The sequence below is a fragment of the Hippoglossus stenolepis genome, chromosome 6, assembly GCF_022539355.2.
Source record: "Hippoglossus stenolepis isolate QCI-W04-F060 chromosome 6, HSTE1.2, whole genome shotgun sequence".
Taxonomy (NCBI): domain Eukaryota; kingdom Metazoa; phylum Chordata; class Actinopteri; order Pleuronectiformes; family Pleuronectidae; genus Hippoglossus; species Hippoglossus stenolepis.
Genome location: NC_061488.1, coordinates 12,608,208 through 12,631,220, shown reverse-complemented (window position 1 = coordinate 12,631,220; position 23,013 = coordinate 12,608,208). Strand labels below are relative to the sequence as shown.

General features: G+C 45.1%; 1 protein-coding gene across 3 annotated transcripts in view; it reads left to right on the top strand.

The window, feature by feature from the left end:
• The window catches only part of rarga (retinoic acid receptor gamma a), a 55,968-nt gene that overhangs the window by 19,978 nt on the left and 12,977 nt on the right, over nt 1-23,013 (top strand). For 2 of the 3 annotated variants that reach the window (XM_035160213.2, XM_035160212.2), the window contains one exon: nt 6,394-6,767. In XM_035160213.2, coding sequence (XP_035016104.1) covers nt 6,599-6,767 — 169 coding nt within the window. In that variant the 5' untranslated portion in view covers nt 6,394-6,598. Of the gene's footprint in view, nt 1-6,393; nt 6,768-16,718; nt 17,304-23,013 lie in introns of those variants that run through there. The other variant, XM_035160214.2, reaches the window with a different exon arrangement.

Here is a 23,013-nt window from a genome sequence, read left to right as displayed (position 1 = left end):
TATTTTTGTAGCCCTGTGCTCTCATCTGGTCCGTCAGTTTGACACAGAGTCGGTGACATCTGGAGTGGAAGAAACAGAGATCATCCCTTCCTTCAGAGCACCACCCTCGGGTCTTTATTATTATTTGTTCCTGGACAGGTTGTCCATACAGAGTCGTTTTACCAGCGCAGGGTTCAGTCCCAGCTTTGTGCTTGTCTTCAGTCACAGTTTGGAATCAATTATTATTTGTGCTTGCTGTTATATGCTCCAGATGTGTATGGATCATTACTCATGTTCCCTGTAATTGTGTTCATAAGTGTGTTGTGTTGTAGCGCCGTCTCGCCTCACTAAAAACATTCTTCCACTTTTGTTGTTGTAAATATTTACACATCAAGCGGCCTTAAAAATTCTTTAGTCGGTGCTCACATACTCTCTGTCAGCACGCATCAGTAATAACACACATGCTTTATGTTCATAGAAATAACTACTTATGAACAAAAGCATGAATGAGACCTTCTTTCTTCTATTGGCACATTGTGATTAGTGGTAGTTTTCCATTCATACGGTCTGGGCTTTAAATCTAGACATGTCTGGTGTGGATCACAAAGCTAAATGTCTTAAAAAATATAGTAAAACTATGAGAAACACAGAATAAAGTAGGATATAACAACAATAAACAACTTTGTTTGTTGAACTTATTCCTTCTAGTAAAACGTTTACAAATGTAAAAAAAAAAAAATACCACATGTTTACCAGTGTATGTCTGTTTTTCTTTTTTTAAGTGTAAAACCTGCTGGGTTGTATGATGATGCATTTCAGGTGGAACCTCTGGAACAATAGTTGACCCATAAAAGCGTCTGTTTGCAAAATCCTCTGTGACAGCACTTTGAGCGGTAAATCTGGGAGTTGTTGATACCTGTCTTTCTCTGGAATTTTCTATCGCAATTAAGGCCAAGTGGTGGGGAGGAGTTAGACAGGTGGTTGTCGGGGAATGGAGGGGCTCTCTCCGCTGCCACGCTATAATTAACAAGGAAACTATCTGCGCACCATTTCCTCTGTCTATTTTTGCAGGTGTGCCGCTCTGATTGTGAGGATTTACATTTTCGGCCTGCCTCCGAGCGCTCATTAAAAGTTCTTTTGGCACACAAGTTAGACTTGCAAGAATGTGTGTTGCCTTGCATGTTGTGCTTGCATATAAGTGTGTGTGTGTGTGTGTGTGTGTGTGTGTGTGTGTGTGTGTGTGTGTGTGTGTGTGTGTGTGTGTGTGTGTGTGTGGGTTTGGGCCTGCTGCTGTCTTGAATGTTGCTTTGACTCCCGAGGCTAAAAGTGGTGAAACCCATCCATTAGTTGTCTCTTTATTCTCTGTTGACCCGGAGTGAAGTTGGAGAAACACTGTCATATAGTTGCCTATGTGAATACACAGACTGCTTGAGATGTAGTAGAAGCGCCAACTTTATTTTTCACTTCTAGAAGAGAGGCCATCACACTGTTGGCAATGTTACAGTTTCTTCACTTACTTGATTTCCTGTCTCTCTGGCTCTCAGCTTATTTCTCAAAAATTCTCACCATTACGTCTTTGCCCATTTCCTGTTGTGGTGTGTTTTGCTTATTTCGGCTGGACCCACTGCTGCAGTCTCAATGTGGAGTACTCCAAAGAGCACTACCACATCATGGAAACAGCAAGCTGTCAGAATGACTTCATCATGTCACAAAGTGTTTTATGTCTCACTGAGTTCTCACTCTTTCCATACCTCTCTCCACCAGTGCAAGTCAGCACGGTACATTCGATTTGAACAAAGAAAAGAGAAGGGACAAAAAAAAGCAATTAATGATTAAAGATTGCATAAAGACACTCCCAAGTGGCACTCCTGAAAAACAATACGTCTTGAAGTGACAAGTGATTACACAGAGGTGCTACTTTGCATTGTTGCTGTAAGCAAATACGAGTTTGTACGATGCCGAGAGCAGGCAGATGTCAAACAAGTCTGAGGCGATGGTATGCAGATCTGTTTGGAGACACTGGACTGTCTGTCACTAGGTGTCTCTCTCAGAGCCATTAGCCAACCACTTGTTGAAAGACTGGAAGCTGACAGCTTTGTATCAGATAATAGTGCTGAGGATATTGTTTTCACAGCCAAAATACTGTTGACACCAGCAACAAGATCAGATAACGCTGTCCTGATCGAGTTTCACTTGGAGCATTTTATTGTTTTTTCAACAGCTCTGAGCCCATTAAACAGTTCTGCAGCCCTGTTTGCTCATATTGTAGCAGCGATAATGACACTAAATGTTCATTTGGCTCCAAGCAGTTGGAAAAGCCAGCCTGTCAACTCAGTTAAGACACACTGGCTGTGAAAATCATTGTTTACCTGCTGTGGTAGAATGACTTCATCCTCGACCCAAAACCTAAACTTAACCCTCTGTGCTTCAAGTCGCTTCCTTTACGAAGTTACTGAGCATAAATCATTTTGTGATGTTCTTCTTGACAATTGGAAGAGCGTGCCTGGGAGACATGCGCAGTTCGTAACAAAACAGGAGCGGGCAAGTCAGAGGTGGAAAAAAGAGGGAGAGGACTGTGTGATTGTGCCAAGCTTTTCCTGCTTAGATACATGGTACAGTATCTCCAGGCTGTGAATTTACAATAAAATCCTTTTGAGTTAAAGTTTTGACTTGCATCTCTTTGTGAGCTGATTGACACATATTTTTCGTTTCTCACCTTGCGGGAAAAAAATCTGAAAATCTGTATATTGTTTGCCTCCAGGAAAACTTTGGATTGAAAAGTGCAACAAAAACAAGTCCCTGCAAGAACCACGGTGCAGAGAGGAGAGTCGTAAAAGTTTTGACTTCAAAAGGCAAATATCCACAAAGAAAAACATACAATTATAACTCAATATAACCTCACACGCAGTTACTGTAAATTCGTTTATGCTTTCCTAAACTGGAATTAGAAAAGTTCTCTGGTAAACAAAGCGGGGCAGCCATGGCACCCAGAGTTCTGCTCCTATACGCAGAGTAATCACCTGTGGTTTCTTGTGCTGAATAAAAAATCCCGCCGCCTCTCATAAGTTGTGTGGTACAGAGCTTCCTGTGATGCCTTGATTTATTTGTTATGTTTGACTGCAGTCTTTAATGCCTGAGGGGCCTCACTCTGTCACAACGGTTAAGGTGCAATTGTTGTTTTGCTCACAGAGGATTTGATACCCTTTGTTTGACAGACATTCAATCTGTGGGAACTGTTCTTTCACTCTCTCTTCTTTCTTTCTTTCTTTCTTTCTTTCTTTCTTTCTTTCTGTCTTTTTTCTGTCTCCTCCTCCTCCTCCTCCTCCATTCTCTCCGTTTTCTTTAGTTGAAATCCAAACTCTTTAGCAAACAAGGAAATCTCATTCTCTCGAAGCGTGCCTCGCCTTGTAGCTCCCGCTCCAAATCGCTGACTTGAGTGATTTCATTTAATTTGCTACACGACATCTTGTCCTGATAAAATCAATGGATTATCTCAAGTGTAACCAATGAGTCTGCTGTAACACGATGAACTTCTGTGAGGTCTGACACTCCACTATCTACAGAAACAGCCAAAGTAAATTTAAACTGCCACAGTGCACCTCCAAGGCAATGACGGAAAGTCCCAGCAGCAGCAGCAGCAGCCGTGAACCCACCCATCGCTGGCCGTGGTGCTCCTCGCCTGCCTAGCCGCCTGCTGCCTCCTGTGTGCCCCCCAGGCTCAGGGGAAGTGGGGAGGCCCTCAATGCCCATTTGGCCCTGGCTAACAGGGGATGAGGTCACTCCAAATTCCCCTTATCCCCTTATAGCCCCAGACGGGCTGGCGAAGTGAGCCTACCACAGGACCCGACATAAAACATAAATGGCTCTGTAAAAACTGCTGTGCTGATGTGACTCATTAAAAAACACTGGCGCCAACTCTTTTATTAATTCATTATTTTGTTTGGGGAGAGAAAAGTCGCTGGGTTTTATTTTTAAATGATGTTTCCCCCTGTCTCCATTCTTAGTTTCTTTTTTTCTTCTTTTCTTTGTTTCGTGACTTGAATACAGTGACACAGCGGATTACTTAGGTATGGTTCTCATGCTTGGTCATAATTTCTGGATTAGTTTACTGTTGTGTCCTCCTGTGGGAGTACAAAAGCCGCATGCATACAGTTGGACGCTCTGGCCTGGATTTTCTTTCTTTGCTCACACTTCTTCATTTCTCCTCTCTTCTCCTAGCACTCGCAGACAGATTGTGCTGCCTTTATGGGGCCTGGTTTGAGTTCATGAGGCAGATACCCAAACGGGCGAAACACTGGCCAAGAACATACTCATAATACACACACACACACACACACACACACACACACACACACACACACACACACACACACACACACACACACACACACACACACACATTATGAGTCTGCTGGCAGTTTTGTTTTTCCAATCCGTACTTCTTCTCCCATTAGGCCCACTGTGAAATGTCTAGTGATGTTTTTGTGTGTAAGCGGCACAGTGGAACTTCTACGTAGGGTCATGGTACAAGTTGTATAAGCAGTAGAAGATGGGGTGCGTGTGGGGGGGGAGGCAAAGGGGAGAACTGGGTACAAGGACATGATTATAGAGCGGAGATGCGGTGTGGAAAAAAAAATCAAAGGTAGAGCTCGGATGAGGAGCAGGCTGAAAAAAAGGGAAATAAAGAAAGCAAGAAAAGAGGAGAGAAGGAAGGAAAAGAAAAAGAAAGATGGCAGTAAGGCTGTGTTGGCAGGATGGGGGTGGGTGCCTATCGGCGGCTGCTCCTTCCTGAAACGTGGCCACCCGAGCCTGCCTGGGCCCTGGATGCACATGTGGAACAGTTTACTGTAATGGAACTCTAAATTAGTGGTGGTTTGAAGCTGCCTGCAGCAGTAGGGTGTAATTAACTGGCTCTGTTGAAAGAGAAAGAGCCAGAAAGAGAGGCAGGGAGGGAGCCAGAGCCCTGGAAAAGGCAAGGGGTGAGGTGTGTGTGTGCGCGAGTGTGTGTGTATGTGTGTGTGTGTGTGTGTGTGTGTGTGTGTGTGTGTGTGTGTGTGTGAGAGAGAGAGAGACCGGGAGCTCATTTTTTCAGTCCTTGATTGCATGTGTATGAGTTTCAGACTATGTGGTGCATATGTGTGCGTCTTGGAAATCTCTCGCTGTTTTTCCTGGGCACGGCGCCACCTCTTAGTGCCCCCCAGTGCCCAGACCCTGTCACTGTTTCTCTACACTTTTTCGCCCAGTTCAGCAGTTCACCGATTGACCCTTAGATCTTTTCATTTTTTCCCCTCCCCTCCTCATTTCTTTGTTTATACCAAATTCACTACCAAGATTTTTTCCCTGTCTTTTCTCCCAGATTCACAAGCCACAGCAGTTCCAAATTCCTTGGCTCTGCTCTTTTTCAAAGCCACATTTTAAAAAACAAGCTGATCACACCACGCACTCGTGAAATCACGCTAGGGAAGCGAAAGGCAGAAGGAAAACATGAAAAAAAAGAAAATGGGAGGCTTTAGTGGGATTTTTCCTCCTCTTGTATTAACAGGGAGGCATAACTGCAGCCTTGTCCACACTTGAGCCCGACTTGTCTCTGCCTACTGTGTGGAGTCAAAGTGACGAGCCGGCTGCAGGAGGCTAGAGCCAAAATGACTCTGTGGGATGGGAGCCTGACCTCAAGAGAAGATAGTTGGAAGTGACAGCAGCAGTTAGCAATCAGTGGATCTCATTTTCCCTACCCCCTACCCCCATCGACCCTCATGCCCTGGACCCCGTGTCTGGGCCTCTGGTCCTGGGGGAAAGAGGCAGAGAGGCAGGCTGCTGTGCTAGGCTGGCAGCAGGAACAGAGGAGCTCTTTATAGTAGAGTTCTGGTGATTTAAATCATATGGCATAGCCTGGAATCACTGTAGAAGTCTGGAAGCTCTTCAAAACTGCAGGAACAAGAGCTCTCTCTCTTTTTCTCGCTCTCTTCGCCCCCCCACCTCCCTCGCTCCCTCGCTCCCTCCCGCTCTTCCCTGTTATAACTTTTTCCAAACTTCTTTCTTATTTTCTTTTCCCCTCGCCCAGTCCCAGTTTTTCTGGCTTTTCCTCTCACAGCTCACTCATTCTTTTTCCCTCACGTCTTTATCTGTTTTGATTCTCGCCGCCTTCCGCGGCTTCCTCCTTCCTTCCCATTCTCTCATACCTGTTGGGGTGAAGTTTGCACATCCTTCTTTCATTACAACTGTGTAAACTATTCTCTGTCCCAGAACATAGATGGACGAGAGTTGATGCGAGGTGAATTGTGTTCGTGGAGTCCACAGAGGACCTCAGCACAAACCGCTGGTTTTATTTTCATGTCAGAAACACTTACCCTCGGGTTTTGTGTGGTGAAACATTTGAGTAAAAATTTACAAATTTCTCTGCCTTCTCCTTCTCAGAAAAGAGATCTGATGACTGTTCTAAAGTGGAGTCCGACCTTCCCTCAATAAAACCCGAAGTCCCGTCATCGTTCATCAGTTCCCCACATCCTGACGGTCTTCAAGAGGCCACGGATTTCAACATTTCCACCAGGATTTCCAGGTGTTTTGAAAGCCGTTACATTCACACAGCGGCCTGCTGCGTACCCCTCGGTGCTCTGTCGCCATGGCTACCAACAGGGAACAGCAGGTGGGTCACATGACCGGCTTCCCACCTGCTGTCTACCCCTTCGCCTTCAACTCCATGAGAAGCCACTCCCCCTTCGACCTGCTGGCCAACACCAGCCTGTTTGGGAGATTTGGTGCTGACCTGCCCAAAGAGATGGCCGCTCTCTGTGAGTAATTTCCATCACGGTTTGACTGTTTACTGTGTCTCATAAGTTATTTTCCATTTCAACACAAACTACATATAGGGCCCACACCGTCATTTTCAATCGGGTTACATTAAACAATTTGGGCTTGCACTGGAAATAGGAGAATACAACAATTTAAATTGCACTTCATTATGTGTAATTTTGTGGAAACGGAAAACTTTAGGGTCTGTTTGTGATATAGGACGAGTGGTAGCGAAAGAGGAAAAAAAATCCCCCAAAGAAACTATGAAGTAAAAGCCCACTTTCATCAATGCAATGATTACTCTGCTGCTGTGGTTTCCTTATAGATGCTTGTAGATGGTGTGGTTGTGACCACAAAGTGCACTGGTGTCTCTCTCACTCTGTGTGTGTGTGTGTGTGTGTGTGTGTGTGTGTGTGTGTGTGTGTGTGTGTGTGTGTGTGTGTGTGTGTGTGTGTGTGTGTGTGTGTGTGTGTGTGTGTGTGTGTGTGTGTGTGTGTGTGTGTGGATCTCTCACAGAGCTTTTGTGAGGCCGGGAACCCACAAGTCTGCAATTAGAGACAAAACAACATTCTTTCAGTGTGGGTGACGAGAGTGCGGAGCGTCAACAAACATAACAAACAATTTATTTACTTATTTGTTAGGTTTTTTTCTGAATGAATATACTACATGTAGTAAGGAGGGAAAGGTGAGCTGAAGCTGAGGGCAGGATTCAAACCACTAATATGCTCCTGTAGTTTCTGACTTTTCAGTTCTCGACTCGACCACAGGGGGCACTGTTGTATTCTGAAGTGCAAGGATGGGATGATGTATGGAGCACAGAGCACAAAGAGGAGCTTGTTGACAATCCAGTGTGTTTTTCTGTTATGGAAAAACTGGGCAGATTACACAAACACTGCGGACATAAATCGCTCACTATCGAAAACACCTGTTAGTTGTAAAACGCAGGTTTTTAATCAGCATTAGGATTGTTGGTCAGGAAGTGTAAAAAAAAAACACTGTGGCATAATTAACTGCAGAAGACGAAAGAAAGACAGAGAGAGAGAAAAGAGAAGGAGCACTTTTGCTTCATGAGGTAAAGGTAAGCAGGAGAAACCTTATCCGGGTGCAGCGCTAAGGGGTCGGCAGGTGGTGGTGAGTGGTAGGTGGTGGAGGGACTAATAATAATGGGGGTGGGTGGCAACAGCTGAGTGCAGAGCCTGAGAGCCCCCCCTGCCTGTGTGTGTGCAGTCCCCCTCTCTCCCCCCACCACCGCAGCATGCCTGAGCACCTCTCCTGCCTTTCAGCTGTCAATCACTACCTCGCCCCCCCACCCTCCTGACACCCAGTCTTCTCAACCCCACGCTCAACCCCCCCTTTTTCTTGCTGCTGCTGCCCACCTAATCCTAAAGGTATTTTCGCAGAGAGAGAGAGAGAGAGAGAGAGAGAGAGAGAGAGAGAGAGAGAGAGAGAGAGAGAGAGAGAGAGAGAGAGCACCTGGGGGTAATGTGGTGGAATCCAAGAACACACCCTGCTAGGAAAACACACAGATACACACATGCAAACATACCACCAGAGACACTCTTCCCACACTTTCTGTCTCTCTCTCTCACACACAAACACACACTTACACACACACACGCACAGAGTTTCTTTCATCGAAAAACGAGAAACATACTCCTGACGCAGAGCAAAATCCCACAGCACTGACAGATGGATCGTTTTTGGTTTTTACACTGGCATGAGTTAAGACAAAAACTAAGTATCTAAAAGCATAAACAGACACAGGCAACCACATGCACTGGGACTTCATACATGGCTGCTTGTACTGACACATCCACACTGGCAGCAGTGTCGTTCGCGGGGTTAAAGACTGCACTTATTTGGTCTAAGGTCTGTGTCAGAGCCTAAACAAGGTCGGGGTCAAAGATTAAGTCGGGATCATCGTGACAATTCACTTCAACTCGGCTTTATGTGAAGAGAATGACCCTTTTATACAATTTGTATGTCAATATTAGCGTGTTCCTGTCTTACAAATCAAAGTCTGTGTTGGACTATTATTTAACATTGTTCATATTAGAATCATTATTATTATGGATTTGCTTCTGGCAGACTCAAATGAGCAACAAATTCAAATATAATTATTTTTTATTTAAATAAAGGCTTCAACTTTTATATTTTCATTATCAAATAATAGTTTTTTTTCCCCAATTGATTATTTAGTTTACATGTCAGAAAATACTAATTCTCTTGACTTTTTCATTTAAAATTTTTTTTATAATTGGAACCACTGTATTTTTAGCCTTTTCTGACTTTAAACAATTAACCATTTGAAACGGTTGGTGTTGATTGATTGTTTGTCAACTGATGAATCAATTCATGGCCTAATTGAGTTATTATATATAGCGTTAGATATGACAATTTGTGTTAAAGCTCCCACAAAAATACAGTTACACTCTGTATCAGTTTAAGGTTTAGCCTCGGTGGAAAACTCTCAGCTGTCAGCATCGCCTTTTAAAACATCCTACTGGTGTATCCCCTGACAAGGAATGTTACAAGTCATTTTACTGACAGCAGTCTCAATCCCCACTCTCTTAAATGTGAGCAGAGAAGACAAAAGGCCTTGGTTTAGACATTCCCCAGGCCCTGTTTTTCTTCTTCTACTTCTTCTCCAGGAGTTGGCTTAACAGGCCTGCTCATTGTTGTCAGGGCTGTCTGTAGGCCAGACTGAAAAAATACCTTCCACATAAAGGGAGTAGCACTGTGGACATTTCTCTCTGTGTGTGTGCGTGCTTGTGTGTGCAGTAAATAGCTCCGTGTTCATGCACGGCGTCAGAGCTTAGTGTGTAATTGTTGTTAGAAAGGTAGTCCGGGTGACACCTACCTTTTGTTGGGTGTGCACGCTGTGCCGACAGGTTGGCGCACCTCTTGTGGCGACGCTCTGTTTTGGCACCAGAGTGTCTTTGGAAATACCTGTTTTGCACAGAGGTGGGAAGAGACAGGAAAGGGGAGGGATGGGGTATAGGCAGACTGTGTTTGCACATGTAGAGATAGTTGACTTTTCTCAGCTCTTAATGCATAGGAAGCAAGTGGACCTAGAAATCCTTGGCGCTTCACTTCAACTGTGTGAATGAGGTTCACTGACCATGTGGGTGTGCTGCAAGACACTCATCCCTACCACCCATATCTTTATGAAGGCGCAGTGGCGCTAGTTCATCCATGAGAGTCTCCGACGGCTCTCTGTGCAGCGTGGAGCGGAGGCCGTTATCAGTTGATCCCTGTCATTATGGGAGTCCTTCAAACAAACAGTTGGAAGCCCATTAAGGCCACTTACTATGTGATAACATCGCCACTGAGCCCTGAAACACCTCTCTAAGCTTTCACCAATCAGGGCCGGAGCCCTGGCCCCAAACCCAGCCACAGGGATGTTTTGAAAAGCTGGTAGGTCATTTCCTTCAGCCCACATGGCTCGGACCAAAATGTGAAGTCCTTTTACTGCACTCGGACTTTCCATTCATACTATAATTTCTAGCTTCACGCCGAGTGATGGAAACCGAGTGCTCATGAGGGGCTCAGCTGTGAGAGGCTGAGCTGCATCACAGTGGGATGAAATTAAAAGCATTGTATTAATAGAATGGAATGAATAGCATGTTGAAACTTGTGCAAAAGCTGTCGGAGTCTGCTCAGTTGTGCCTCTGGTGGATACAAAGTGAAAAGTTGTTTATGTAAAGTTGGTAATGGATCTTTATGCAATACACACACACACACACACACACACACATAAAGAGCAGCATACTGCCTGCCAAGCATGTACACATGCATCCATGTGTGCACAGTTGCACACACACTCACGCATACACACAGACACACACATACACAAACCATTAAGTAGGAGAGGCTGTGAAAAGGAGCAAAATGTCCCAGCAGAAAAAAAAATATCCTCATGCAGAGTGATATAATTAAAAACACTCATTGCATTCTTATACTCACTCACACACACACACACACACACACATAAGGAGGTCATGTTGGCTTTAGGAGCTTGGGGAGTTGCGTAAAGGAGCCATTTTGGTGGGAAATGTGGTATGAGAGGGAATGTAAAAGCGAACATTTAAATGGTGGAGAGGGACAGCAGGGAAGGATGTCGACTAACAGAGTGAAGCCTTCTCCACTGAAGGCGAAGCTGAGCACAAACAGCGCATTGTGCCGCCTGATTTATTTTCATAAAGGTTGAAGTGCTGGGTTTCAGCCCATCCTGGATGGAGGTCTGTAGGTATGTGGTTGACGCTGTGGGTTTGGATTTGTCTGGGTGCATATGTGTGTGTGCTCATGTGGGTATACTGTATATTTGAGTGAAGGGAGGGAGGGAGACGAAAGAGAAAGTAAGCTATGTATGGATATGAAAATGATGAGCTCAGCCCCGCTACCCCTCACTTCCCTCAAGGCACAAGGTTCCCGATAGACACAGAAAGACAAAAACTCTCATCACAGTGTTGTTCTCCTCTCACTGTTTGCTCCTGTGTGAGTGTTCACTGAAGTGCTTGCTCTTGAGAGCAAAGCAGATCCATCGTTGACCTCCGCCAATCTTAGCGGCATTTACCGATCTTTGTCTGATTCATTGGTTGTGCTGAAAAAATGGGCCGAGCCCAGAGTGACACATTACAAATGATTTCAAAGTATTTTAGATAGAAATCTTCAAGAATGACAGATTAATTCGAGATTTACAGAAATCTCTTTTTGTTGGCAACATATGCAATCCAGGTTCAATTTATTACAAATGTCTTCATAGCATATGGTTGATAATCATTTAAAGGATTGAAATGAGAAGTTTCCATATAGTGAAAGGGATTTGTAATTTGGCACTGATGTACAATGTGTATTTTGATAGGTATCAATACTATTAGCACTGATCTGAGGTTTTAGATCATCCTTCCATTCTGTGCAAAGATAACATTGTATCAAAATCCTTTTAGAAATCTTTCTCTGATCACTTCTGGATCGGTTCCGTTTCCAATTATGAAAGAAGGTACTTCATTAAATTGTGAAGCATCCAGGTATTAAGCTAAATCAGTGCTAGTATTAGATTTGACCCTGACCCTCAAATGTTATGAATGCTGAAATTTCATCAGAAAAAAAGCAGCATCATAGAGCCATCTGCTTGCTGGCATCTCTGTCGCTATGACCATGTTCAACATAGCAAATTAGCAATGCTAGGACTGCACCACTTGTGTGTAGTTGTGTGTGATGGCAACATGTGTGGCGCTGTTTGGCTGCGTCCTTGATCCATCAGTGTGACTGGAGCCTCCTCTGCTTTAATAAACAGCTCTGCGTGGACTGACATCCCTGCTTTCATCTCCCTGGGCAACCACAAGCCTCAAGATGACAGGCGCTCTACCCCTTTCAATTTTTTGGAAATCGATTCCCCTCACGTCGCTCTTTTATTTTGCAACCATTGCTGGCCATGATTCAAAAGATGAGGGGGAGATGATGGACAGTAAGGTCCACTTTGTTTTTCCAGACATATTTAACCACCCACAGAAGAAGTTTTTGTGAGTGATAGTGAGTGGAATATCTTTCCCTCGGATGATATCCCCCTAAACCCTCTCGGCTTGCCTCTTAAATTCCCTCTCTCTCCTCTTTTGGATTTCCTTTTGTTATCCTTCTCCGCAAGTTGGAGCCAATTTGCCGTAAGTGCTGGAAACCTGCTGCATCTTTGCATGTATTTGTATTCTACTGTGTATGCGTGCTAGCTTGTGCCTGCTTGTATGGAAACTCGGCAAAGGTTGCGCGTAAGGGAGAGGCCACTTAGTGCAGCTCTGACATGACGACAGATGAAGATAAAGAGGTTACTATTAAAAATGGGAGGTGTCTGTTTTCAGATGGGCCTTTGTGGGCACGTGCAAGACCAAGAGCGCGCAATGGCGAGAAAGGAGAGACGGGGACCTTAGAAGGCGTGGGAGGGCACACAGGCACATGACAGAACGAGATGGGGGTTTCTTATGTTTGGAACAACAATTAAGAGATCTGTCTTTTTTTTCCCCCCTCACAAAACAAGTGTAGCAAAATGTCATGACAGTGCAGTTAGAGGGAGAGAGAAAGGACCAGAGTCAAAGAGACTTTGCTGAAAGATGGCCAAGACTGATAGTGCTCTGAAAAGTAGCTCTGTTAGGCCGTCGGTGGGACCAGCGTGTGAACGGAGGCGCACATGGCCGCTCTCTCTCCCTCTCTCATAAGTCATACCTCACTATCCCCACATCCCTCCCCTCTGTGACACACCAGGTATCTTCCGGAGATATATAGAGAGTGAGGTAAATGAGTTGATAAGAGTTCATGTCGTGTCAGAGCTGAACATGTGTAAAACCTGCGTCTGGTGGAGCGGTTGATGGATGTGATGGGGAGGAACGCCAGGATTGTGCTCTGTTTCCACTGACAAACATAAAAACACACCGTCGCTCAAATAAAATAATTTAGTTTAAAATTTGTACCTGAAAAGGACAAAACTGCACAGACACTGTTTGTTAACTCCTTCATTAAGAAACTTTATTCTTTAATTGAACCTATATTGTGTGCGTGTGTGTGCGTGTGTGTGTGCTTGCGCGTGTGTGTGTGTGCGTGTGCGTGTGTGTGTGTGTGTGTGTGTGTGTGTGCGTGTGTGTGTGTGTGTGTGTGTGTGTGTGTGTGTGTGTGTGTGTGTGTGTGTGTGTGTGTGTGTGTGTGTGTGTGTGTGAGAACAGGTATTACTTATGTTGTGGGGACCTATATCTGTCTTACTTTTGTCCCCATTACCTAAATCATAGAATTTTAAGGTGAAGAGATGTTTTAACTAAGGTTAAAATAAGGGCAAGTGTTAGGGTTAGGCAACTAACTGTGGTTAAGGTTAGAGAAAGTCTTCAGGAAAACCCTCAAAGTCAATGTAGGTCATAGTGAAACGTGTGTGAGTGCGCGTGTGTGTGCACACTCTGTGTAACCTGAATCTGGCTGTAGTGGGAGGCCGCTGTGGACTAGTGTTCAGTATCTCTATCATCACCGGCAATCTGTTTCAGCATGTCCACACACTGCACACATGCTCACATCAGCAATGGAAAAGCTCTACATTCCTTTCAAACTCACCATGCTGCGTTTAGTGCAAAGGCATTTAAAAACAAGCTGCCTTTATTGCCTTACACACCACCGTGTTGTTGACTGCTTGCCTGGAACCTGAATGACTGTATACAGAGGAAGTGGCAACAATGTGGAGTTTACGTCTTATCTGTAATTGGCATCTGAGTGTCAGACAGTAGTAAAGCCAGATTTTTCTATAGGCTGTAGCCCATGTGGCGCAATAAGCAGGGTCCCTCAGATAAAGAGGTGAAACATCAAAGATGTCAAATCCTTTCGCCGAGGGAAATTTTTAAACATTTTCAATATGTGTTAAAATGTGTGCTGCGTAGTTAAACGTGATTGAAAGCAGCAGACACACAAAATGACCAGTGAGTTGGCAGCCACTGAAAATGAAACATTTCCAAAACCAGAAACAAAAGCAGAGAACTTTGTCAACTAAAACAAATCATGTAGTCGGGAAAAATGGCCATGGGGAACTTGATGAAATGGGGGGAGAGTATTTGCAGAAACAGAGGGGAGAAGAAAAAAAAAGGAATGGAGGAGAGCGATGCAGAGCCAGAGAGTGAGGGAGAGAAGGAAGGAGGGCAGAATGAGTTTGGGGGGAAAGTTAGTGGCCCAGTGGGGGTTTCTTCCAGAGTTCAACCTCTCTGGCTGGGGAAGGAAGGGGAGGAGGGAGGGGAGGTAGGGACCGGCCTGGGTCAGCAGAAGTATGGAGTATGTGTAGATTAGATGTCTAAACTCACTCTGCAAAGCCTCTGAAGTGCTGGAAGACTCGGCTCACAATGCTGCTATGTGCCAATAAGATGAGAACACAGGGTTAGTGGTCTGAATCATAGTCTCAAACATGGTAAAAAAACAAAAGCCGAAACAAGGACAGAGTCAGATATGGCTCCATAAATCTGCAAAAATAGAAAAAAAAGGTTTCAAGTGTGAGCGCATGATATTATTAATCGATGGGGTTGCAGCTCGCTGGCCCAGAGAGCAGCCCTGGCATACAACGCCGATGTTACATAGAACATTTGAACACCATGGGGATTAGCCAGCTTTTAGTTTCCAGGATACTGCATGAAACCAGCAGTGAGAGAAAGAGAGAGAAAAAAGACAGGAAGGAGACGATAGACGAGTGTGAGAAGAATGCTTGTGGGTCATAAAAAATTTGACTTGGGGCATTGATGATTTAATCTGAAATGCATCCAGATCGGGACATTTTTCCAGTGGGTGGAGAGGTAGAAGAAGGACAAACTGTCAGCAGGGGCATCGTTCGTCGATAACAGTTTGCTCTATTTTTTGGGTAAGGGTTAGGGTTAGGGTTTGCCGTCATAAAGCTCCCCTCTTTTATGACCTGACAACTGTACGAAGAAACACTTAAAAACCACTGATGTTGTTTGCTGCTTGATGCAACAAAAGAGCTGTTAAATGTGTGTGTCTGTTTGTGTGTATATATGCGAGGCCTGTCAGCCCACATGTGTGCGTGCCAGCTTGAGAAAACAAACAAGACGTCTCTGAACTGGAGGAACGGCTTTTAGGTCAATAAACATTTTTAATCAAAATCACTCGAAAATGGGCCCAAACGTGAAAGCATGGTTTGTTTCATGAGACAGGAAAAAGAGTGAAGTGTTAGACAGAGGAGGGAGGGAGGGAGGGAGGGAAGGAGGGAGGGCACTGTGTGTTTATGGAGAGCGTAGCCAGCAGCACAGATTGACAGGAAATGGTGTCTTTTTTGCCTGCTGGGCCATACCACTTGTACTGGTCTGACAGGGGGAGATGAATGTGCGGGGACCACAGACTGAAGCCATTCTATTATCATATATCTCCCATTGTATCAGGCTGTTTGCTTAAGCCCGGCCTGAGTCTATCCGTCTGCTGAGCAACAGTTAGGGCCAGTGACAGGCTGTTTCATTGACCGCAGACCGCCTATTGATTTGCTCTGATTTAACATCACTGTGAAGGAGTGCTGCGTTTTAAATTGGATTTTCTTTTTTTAGAACAACCTGCGTTAAAGAAGACTAAACTAGGATTAGCTTGAATTTCTCTTGATCATTCAGGTGGCAGGGTGCTTTTAAAAATGTTGTTTTCATGCCCGCTCAACTTCACCACATCTGCATCCGTGCACGTCTGTGAAAGGTTGCTCAGAGATAAATCACAAACAAGGTCAAGTGAACCTGTGAGAAGTGTGTCCAGCACATGGTGTGTTTGTATATTGGGGGGTATTTGTCTGTGTAAATGCACTGCGGGGATTGAGCAAGGCAGCCCTCATTCATCACTGTTAAAGCACTTCCAGAGGGAGAGACACAGAGGAGAACTGCCCATCCTCTGTTCGCTCACACAGACAAGAGAGGAGGGAGGGATTTATCCTGGCATCTGGTTTCTGGGTTCAACCACAGCACAATGTTCTCTCTCTCTCTCTCTCTGTGTCTCTGGCTCTCTTCCTCTCACACACACATACACACCCGGCCAGTGGCTGGACTTTAATATGGTTATGATTAGAGACGGGGGGCTCAGAGAAGGGAGGGGAGGTGGTGGTGGTGGGGGCTCATATTTACTGCAGGGGAACTGGGGGAGGTGCGACGTAAAGACAGACAGAGAAGGGGACCAGATCTGAATGGGAAGCGATGGGAGGGGGTGGTGGTGGTGGGGCTGTGTTTGTTTGCGTTCAGGGTTGAAATATGAAGCACAAAAGCAGCACAAAAAAAAAGGCAAGAGAAGAATGGGAATAAAAGTTTTGTCCTCTAACCAGATCAGCTCTTTGGCCAGTGCAGTCTCTGCTGGACGGCCCCCTCTCCTCCCTCTCCCTCCTTTCTCCCCCCTCCTACTGGGTTCCTCTATCCCTCCCTCTCTGGCATTCTCTCTCTCTCTCTCTCTGTGTCTCTCCACCCCCTCTCAGAGCGTCATGCAGAGGCTGTTGGTTTGCTCCGCCGTGTCTGGGGCTCAGCGAGAGCTGTGAGAGGCTGTTATTTAGGTCTGTTACAGCAGACAGGGAGCAGCTCACCCAAGGGCAGGGGGAGAGTAGAGAGTCAGAGTCACGCTCAGCTCAGCTCAGCTCAGCTCAGCCAGGCAGGACCCAGATCTGCATTCCAGCTGAGAGGGAGAAAGGGGAAACTCCAGCATTGGCAGGAAAGGACAGCAGAGACAGAGAGGGAGAGAGTGACAGTGAGAGATAAGTGAAGGCAGCAGATCCAGCGAGCTGTTGCTGCTGTTTGTTGTTGTCACTGGCTCGGAGAGTGACGTGAGCGGTGGAAGCAGGGCAGGATACAGGCAGGACTGAGAGCTCATAGGGATTTTTTTTTTTTTGCTGTGAGTGGGGGGGGGTGCCATGTTTGACTGTATGGAGGCTCTGGGAATGGGCCCCCGTCAGCTCTATGATGTCACCAGCCGCGGTGCATGCATGCTACGGAAGGCGAGCCCCTTCTTTGCAGGCCTGGACCCCTTTGCTTGGACAGGCAGTGCCAGCATTCAGTGTAAGTGGCATCCTGTTAGTATTTCTTGTATGACACAACCATGTCTCTCTCTCTCTCTCTCTCCCTCCCTCTCTCTCTTTCTCTCTCTCTCTCTCTCTCGCGCGCTCTCTGTCCCTCTGTCTCCCTCCCTCTCTCTCTTTCTCTGTCTCTCATGTTACTGCCTTGTTTACCCCTCAGGGCTTGGCTAAGGGGGCTGCTGTCAGGGCTACAGAGCAACACAGGAAAAGACTGGGACAGACAGTCTCCTCTCCTCGCCTCTCCTCGCCTCTCCTCCTCTCCTCTCCTCTCCTCTCTCTCTCCTCTCCTCTCGCCCATAGCCAGTTTGAGCTGCTCAGCCATCTGAAAGAAACTCCCTGCTATGATATGATGTGGACTGTGTGTTTGTGTACTTGTGTGTGCCTGTGTGCCTGTGTGTGTGTCCGTGTCCGTGTTTGACTTGTGACTTCAGGTCCATGGAGTTAAGTTTCAGCATCAGTGATGTATTTCACATGAAATAATAATGAGTGTGGCCTGTTTAATATTACAGATGTTGAAAGTTTGGTGCAGTCCTCATAGGTCGGAGGTTTGTTTATGCTTCTGGATACTCGATGGATAATGATATTCCTCTAGATTCAAACAGCCATGAATTAATAAGTAGATGAATTATCGAATGGATAAATGGAGGAATAAATTAGAGATGTGGAATGTCTTTAAGAAAGCCAAGGGTTATTCTGGCCAGCTTTCATTTTGCTCTTTTTCTCTGTCAGCCTCTCATTCAGCAGGCCTGTCTCTGGACAGACAATATTGGGGTCCATTTCCATACACTTCCAGGGGGCCGCTACGGCTGTGAGACAGCGTGTGAGAGTGGAAAAGGAGTGGGGGGGGTGGGGTGTCGTACATCGTATGGTGGGAGAAGCCAAGCCAGATATGACAGTGGAAAAACAATCGGAAATAAAAAATGGAGCAGTGGGATAAACAGCGTAACTGGGTTCTTGTTACAAGCAGCTTTTTGACTTTTTTTCCATTTTGGATATTTCTGTTTGTTCACCCTCCTGCTTTTTGTTCCTTTTTACTGCCTCTTGAGGGGAGTCATCTGTCTTCATTAATCGTGAAGACACCAGCATTTCAGTGGCTGTCATGCACACTGGCCGAGCTTTAATGAAGACAGATGCCCTGTCAGTGGAGGCCGAGGCCAGGGGGGACTCCAGCCAGCCCAGCCTACTCTGCTTAGCTAGGGGAGCCCTGATGATAACAAGATGAGATTTGTTTATTTAATCAATCAGGCCTCTATGGCCTCTCCTTTTAACCCATTCACACACATGCATATGTTTAAAAATTGGGCCTCTATATAGCAGAAGTAGTACATTTTTCTTTTGGGTCTTTGTTCCAGAAAAATCAAAGAGATAAAAAGTCCTGAGAAGCTGCCCCCGAGGGTCTGAGAGTTGAGTCTAACAGAGCGGAGCAAAGTGGAGGCCGGTGTGGTGTACTGTTTCAAGCCCTCTGTGCCCAGTAACCTTTGTAAACAAGGCTGCCCTATCCCCACACGACGAGCCATAATGCCTCTCTTTGCTGAAGCAGTTGCCCCTCATTGTCCTCATCAATGAGGCTGATGAATTGATGTTTGAGTCTGATATCTCATTAAGCCAGCCCAGCTGCACAACAGAGGGACCTGTCTGGCTCCTAATGCCACACTCACACAAGCAGACACACGGCACACCAGAATAGCCACTGGGTTTGTGTGAGAGAGTCACCTGGCCCTGGCTGGATACTCACCAATTAATTACTGTGGTCAAACTCTGTTTTCTTTTCTGTTTACATAAAGACAAAGAAAACAAACAGGAGTTGAAAGAAAGTCAAATGTAGGCTTTCAAAAAAATCTGTCTTGATAAAAGGTTTGTTCTCCTAAATCTTCCCAAAAATGACTATTTACTGTTCACGTCAGCAAATCTCCTGCGGTGATAAGTGTCACTGTTGTTGGCCGTTGGCCGGGGACATGGTCAGTTTTCCTGTGTTTTTGTTCACCAGCAGGAGACCTCAATGTCAGAGGTTAGTCAGAGGCTACGGCCTGGCCAATGTCGGATCTACACCATGTGTGGCGGCCTTGTCAGGACGCTGAAAAGGAGACCCTTTCAACCAGCTTGGCTTGTGTAATGCTCTTAAGTGCCTTATGCCACGGAGCTGGTACTACATCTGAGCTGCCCTGGACGTAAGGATAATGGACACTGATTTAGTCATACGTCAATGAGAACTGAATTAGTCAACTGCCAGGGAAGCCATTTGAGAGAGCCTATGCAGACCAATCCCCTCTCTGTCAATGTTCATTTGCTTAGAAGAATGAGGCAATTACACTTAGCAGTTCTCCAGGGTCAGAAGAAGGGGAAGTGTGTTTTTCTCCCCAAAATACACCCGCAGCAGCTCGATCTTTTCGGACACTGTTTGGAAATAAATTGTGACGCTCTGAAGTGATACATACAAGTCACTGACGAGGCAGTGACGAATCACTTGAGTAATCCCTCACTATACGTGTGCAATCAGACACACGCCTCTTTGTTTTCTCTTAATGTGCTGCTCAAATGTGAATTGAGGAGCTAATTGAAATGGGGGTGTATCTCGGCAGCAGTGGCAGAGAAATAAGAGCTTCCTGTAACCGCTGGCACATTCTGGCCCCGATCATTTTCTCCCTGATAGAAGTCGGCAGTTATTTCATTATAATTACAAAAGATTCAATTAAAAGATTAGAATGCCTGAGGGGGCAGGACAGGGGGAAATAGATAGTGGTATCTTGGTTAGTGGGGTGGCGTAAGAGAGTGTGAATGAAGGAGACTTATAATTCCACAGCTGCCGTTCTAATGAGGACTTGTCATTGCTGTTATATATACATAAACCTTGTTGATCCTTTTCGAGATAATGTCAAATGAACGTGCTGAAGTTAAAAGGCTTAAGTAGTCAGTTGGGCCAAGGTCACTGAGTCGTAATTGATATGGCCGTGGGGGAGAAAAACCTTCACTTGTCTCTGAAAACAATTATGCCGATGCAACTTAACGGGCTGTTTGAAGTAGAAAATCCGTACTGAGTGAAAACACGGAAGCACGAGATTCAATCTGTTTTGCTCTGTAATTTCAGACAGTTATCCAAAAATGCGGCCTGTTTTAGAGAGAGCAGGTTGTACACACAGAGGGAAAGGTGCACATTTATTTACAAATATGTTTTCTGGGCCTTTACTCCAACATTGAGCTTTTCTCTGCAGTAGACAGACATATAACAAGATAACAAATGATAATATAATAAAAGACAGTTGTAATTACATAAAATCTGCCTGTTTACAAATACCCTAAAAAACGTAAGGTCTCGTCCTTACTATTGTAGAGTGCCTTGAGATAATGTATATGTATGTATGTATATGTATATAAAAATAAAATTGAACTGAATAATAAATAATAGATACAAAATGTAATTATATTTGTATATAGCTATGTCTAATTAACAATTTATAAACACTTCAAGAGTGCATATAAAGGCTAAATAAAAAGGGATCAAATTAAAGTGCTACCATATAGTTTAACACCAAATGCTACATCAATGTATTAAATCTGAAACTATATCAGTAAATTAAACTGTTGAACCTGATTATACCCGTATCATAGTGTAATATTTGCTGAATTGAATTACATTTCAACATGGGGCTTGGAGCTGTTTTCAGTATGAGAACTGCTTGTGTTGCAGTATCACACCACCTTGCTAACAGATCTGTCTTAGCTCTGCAGTAATAGCTGAGCCCATTAATAGGCAACGCTGCCTATAAATAAACAGATTAAATCCCTGCAGTTGCTTTACGTTAGATTTTTTTACACAAGCTCCCTTTCATGTGTGGTATGGGTGTCAGCCTCATAGCTTGCATGTGTGGAGTCTGTATGTGAACTCCTATATGTCAGTACATCCAGTGTTTACGTCTCTGTTTGTCCAGTGATGGGCACCAATGGGCTGCTGTGTCAAATACAGACGCAGACAATATGCCAGCCTGGATTCCTCAGGCTTGTGTTGGAATCCCCGCTCTGCTTAAATAGCAGTTTATAGCCCCTGAGCAGCGTCAGTCACACCGCTGTAAATAAAACTCATCAACCATCATGTGGAAGCTGAATCTTTCACCTCGCAGCGGCTGTTTGCTCTTTTTTCAGCACAATTTCACAAGAGTGCTAACTGTGAAACATAAAGAGGAATCCTGCTCAGCTGAAACATTGTGGAGCACAACGTGACCGAGCAGGCTGATAACCGAGAATAAAATCTGGTCTTTCGTAAGTTCTTTCACAATAGTTTGCTGGTCACAGAGGTTTTGTGGCTGCCCACCCTCACACCTTTGTCTGGCTGCTGCTATTGTAGCTGTTTACTGAGACCAGCTCTTTGCCTGCCAGGGACATTTTCCCCTTGTACAAAGGCGTGGGCAACTGGCAAGCCATGTGTGTGCATATGTGTGTACCTTGGCATTTATTTTTGTGCACCTGCTGTCCTTGTGCATGTAATGTTGAGAGTTTATTTCACTGGTGAGTATGCAATGTACTGATGCACATGTGCCCTTGTGTACAGTATATATAGGAGTATGTGTATGTCAGCCTGGAGCCATGTGTGAGCCGAGTGTGAAGAGAGCAGTTCTGTTACCACCGTGTTATTGACTGACGGCTTGGCTCGAGCGTTGCTAGGGGCTCGGTGTTATGAGAAGTGGAGGGCTCGGGCAGCCACGCCGGGACGAGGAACCCAGACGAGCCCGGCTGTCCTGCCTCCGTGCATGTGTGAATGGGCTGTGTTTACGCAGCAGACTGTGTTTGGCAGGGAGCAGTGGGCGGCTGGTGTAGTACAGCTATTATCCGGGCTCAGGGGTGGAGAGTGATGGGAGAAGAGTTGGCCGAGGGAGGGAGGAGGGCAGTGAGGCCCGCTGGCGCTGTTTTCACTTGGACATGAGTCAAACTCTGCCAACGTGCTGTAACCGCCATGACCACTCTTCGTATATCTTTGTATATACTTGCATTAGTTCATTTGTTTGAGTGTATACATGTCCACTTCGGCATTTGTCTGTCTTTAATTTTGCTTGTGTTTTCGCGAGGGGGGAACAGGTGTGTGTAAGCGGACATGCCTGTAATTTAGCGCCGAGCCGACAGTTTGGGACTTTTAACAAGAAGAATCAGTGTGTCAGTGGAGAACTTTACAGAGGCCGCTCTGTGCATGTGTGTGTGTTTCTTCTACGTTTTAATATGTACATCAGGTCAAATCAGGTTAAAGGAGGAAAGAGGAAAACATCTTGAAAACATTACACACAGCTGATCAGTATTCAGTTTTTGTCTCCAGCCTACTGTCATATTTTTAAACCAAAACTCAGACCATACAGTTTTTTTTTTCTTTTACTGCACATGTCTGAGTTTTGCACATGCAGTCTTCTGTACAGCTGTGCTTTTAGATCTGTTTACTTTGGACACAACGATGCACAGTTACAGTAATGATCTTTCCTTTCAGCCCACTGCATTGCTGTCACAGTGATTCATTCCCTGTACTAACCTTTTTACATGCACACATGTAAAATCCCAGTTATAAACCTGCGTAAGTGTAAACACGGTCGCGGAATCAGGTTTCTCCCATCGAACCGTCATTATCTAAGTCTGTTTTTTCCTATCCTTCTTTTTTTAAAACAAAGAAATCAGGCTACTGCAAAAAAACAGACAATAACCCAGTTACTGAGGCTGAT